This window comes from Ananas comosus, linkage group 20 (genome assembly GCF_001540865.1).
Source record: "Ananas comosus cultivar F153 linkage group 20, ASM154086v1, whole genome shotgun sequence".
Lineage (NCBI taxonomy): Eukaryota > Viridiplantae > Streptophyta > Magnoliopsida > Poales > Bromeliaceae > Ananas > Ananas comosus.
Genome location: NC_033640.1, coordinates 1,145,535 through 1,148,633, shown reverse-complemented (window position 1 = coordinate 1,148,633; position 3,099 = coordinate 1,145,535). Strand labels below are relative to the sequence as shown.

The 3,099-nt window shown below is 41.5% G+C and overlaps 1 protein-coding gene across 2 annotated transcripts; it reads right to left on the bottom strand.

Annotated features, from left to right (window-relative positions):
• On the bottom strand, window positions 240-2,656 carry LOC109725470. Of its 2 annotated transcripts, none has more exons than XM_020254666.1 (4): window positions 2,422-2,656; window positions 1,027-2,153; window positions 672-753; window positions 240-554 (listed from the first exon to the last, which is right to left on the bottom strand). In XM_020254666.1, the coding sequence occupies exons 2-4, from the start codon at window positions 1,839-1,841 to the stop codon at window positions 342-344; spliced, it is 1,110 nt and encodes a 369-aa protein (XP_020110255.1). In that variant the 5' UTR covers window positions 1,842-2,153; window positions 2,422-2,656; the 3' UTR covers window positions 240-341. The 2 variants fall into 2 exon arrangements, with proteins under 2 accessions (XP_020110255.1, XP_020110257.1); XM_020254668.1 differs by having other exon boundaries at window positions 1,027-1,852.

Here is a 3,099-nt window from a genome sequence, read left to right as displayed (position 1 = left end):
CAAATAGTGACTGCAAAGAAGGTGAAGGCATAACTGAAGCCCCTGGCCATCATCTGAATTTTTCGCTAACCAGCTTCTGAAAACCCAATTAGCTCGATTTTTTTTTTTCTAAAAAAACTTAAGCTGTCAGAGAACGATGATGCTTCGCAGATTCATGTTCGACAATGTTCAAATCACTATCATCCGCAAACCTAATAAATAGCTGAGACATAGGAATATATAAGATCTAAAAGAGAGTATAATGCAATGCAATATCTCTGAAGTAACAAGCAGAATACATATGACTAAAACAGTTATTATTGGCTCACTTGACAAAGTATGATGAGTTCACAAGCAAGTTCTCAACCACATAAAGAGGGCAACTTGAAGGAGAAAAAGGATGAGGGCAAGTGCCCGGTCCTCCGAATGTAATCCGCCCTCTCCGACGTCCTCGCCGCGCGCTCGTTCAGCTTCGCTTCCGCGGTCGTGCGCTTCTCCTCTGCAATCCTCCGCGTCGACGCCATTTTGTTCGCCAGCTTCTCTTGAGCCCGCGACTTCATTCTCTCGGCCTTCACCTGGTAGGAGTAACAAATACACATCCATGTAACTTTTCCGGCATCTGATAAGATAGCTTAAACATAGCATTGGTTTATTTGAACTGTAACCAAAACAACAAGAACATAATCTAGTACCTCGATTTTCTTCATTTCCATCTCCGCTTTTCGCTTCTCGTGATTCTCCCAAGCTTGTATCTTCACCTCTTCGCGCTTGTATCTGAAAACATCGCAGATTCAGATTCAAAATTCGGGCTGAGTTCGCTGCTATAAATTGTTTATCAGTTAACTTCTCTACATCAAAGGACTCAAAACTTTCATTGTAAGAACTCGAGATTCGAATTTTGAAGATGTTTCTTTTCTTTTGGGGAGTTTTTAACACAAAATCAATCCAAATGGTACCGAATGTGGCCATAACATCACATAATTGATCCAATTTGCAATTCTAAAAGAATCAAACACAATTCGAGATCGAAGGATCGAATGTAAGCACCTTGCCATGTACTTAGCCCTTTCGGCCTCGTCCCACGCCATCGCCCGGGACTCCAAAGAGTTCGAGCTCGCCTCCATCGCCAACGACACCGAATTCTCCAATTTCTCGACGCAATCCGCCTCCCCTCCCCCTCGACCAACCCAACTATTCCCATTCGCCCTCCCGTAATTCGCCGCCGCCGCTACTTCACTGCTCCTCTCACTCACCGGAGCTCCACCCTGGCGAACCCGCCCCGGCGTCGACGACCTCGAAGAGATTGGAGTAGAAGCCCTCATCGGCGTGCCCGTTCTCGACGGCTCCTTACTCGCGATGGGAGTCATCTCCGTGCCCATATCCCTCAAAAAGACGGATCTAACTCCGACCACCGATTCCTCCACCGGATTCGGATTCCGATTCTGCGCCTTCAAGAACAGCTCATTGCAGTCTATCTTCTTAGTCTCCCCTTCTTCTTGCGAATAACCGACCGCGACTGCGACCGCGCAGTCGTAATCCAACGCGCCCTCGATGCTGCTGCAAGAATCCCTCGCCCTCTGCGAGTGCGAGGGGAGCAGCCGCCGGTCATCAGCGTTCGAATTCCGCGGCTTGCATTTGTGCTGCGCATCGCCACCGCCACCGCCGCCGCCGCCCGAAAATCCGGTGAGCCATTTCTGGGCGTCGTCCCATTTCGAAGGAGGCGGCTTCGCGCGGGAGGAGCCTAAGATCTTGCGGCGGCTCTGGTGGCGCGAAGTGCTCTTCCCCGAATCGCCATTCGCGAATTCAATAGTATAAGAATTGGTCATGGATTTGTCATGGGTTGATCCATTGTTGTAGCTCATGGTAATAGTTAATATCAACAACAAAAATCACTTCAAAAAACCCAACAACTCCCCCTAATCAAATTACTCAAGTTCTTGATCTCACAACAACTGCTAAAAATCTCTCTAATCCTCTAAGTTTTGCACTATTGTAGCTCAAAGATTCCAATCTCAATGCACAATAATAACATCAACAAAGAGCACTTGAAAAGCCCAAAAACTCCCCTAATCAAATTACTCAGTTGTTGATCTACAACAACTGCTAAAAATCTCTCTAATCCTCTCAAGTTTTGCATCAACTAGTAGATTATCCAAATGAACATGCCATCCACACTACATATATAAAAACAAAAAGAAAAAAAAAAAAAGAGTATAAGAGAGGTGGTAAATGCAGATCTAATGAAAACATAACATCATGTTCATACCCATAATACCAAATTGAAACAAACCAATTTCTCTATATGTATGAGTTGATTCATGCACTCTTTTCTCTTCTGTTTCTTTTGTTTTTTGTTTTTTTTTTGTTTTTTGTTACTTAGAAAAAAACAAAAAAACAAAAAACAAAAAACAGAGGAAAGAGATCTTTTGAAGCAACACTAACCTGGAGGTTTTTGAGAACAAATCTAATAAGGTTTCAATCTCTCCCCAGTGACCAAAAAGAAGAACCCATGAGAGCTGCTTCTTCTTCTCAGATTTTTCTTTTTTCTTTTTTCTTTTTTCTTTTTTTTTTGTGGGTCTTTTTTCACAAGCAAAAGCTTCTGAGCAGCTTCAGCAAAAAGCCCACATGGGTGCTGCAGCAGAAGCTCATTTATACAATAATAAGTTAACAAGCATCAATGACTCATCATGCCCATTGGATCCTATAATATGCAAAGAGCCAAATGGGGGTGCAAAAGAGAGTGTGTGCGTATGTCTTAACATATGAACAAGTCTAGAATACTTCAGTTATATTACTCATAAATATCATTTTTAACTAATAAAATTATATTTTCTGACCGACTGTTTCTAATACAAGTGACAAAGAGTTTGGTGGTTGATATTTTATGTCTCAAATTCGAATTCTAATTGATTTACATTTTTAGCTAAGTTTATTTCTAAAATAAATAAACGAAACAAATAGCATGCTATTTTTTTCTCAAATAAAAGAATATTGTTTTCTTTGAATGCATCTGTCTCATCATAATTATTAACAAAATATTGACTGATTATTAATAATATAGTGTAAGTTTTATAGGTAGACTTTCTCGTTAACATATTGAGGAGAGAGAAGAGATATTTT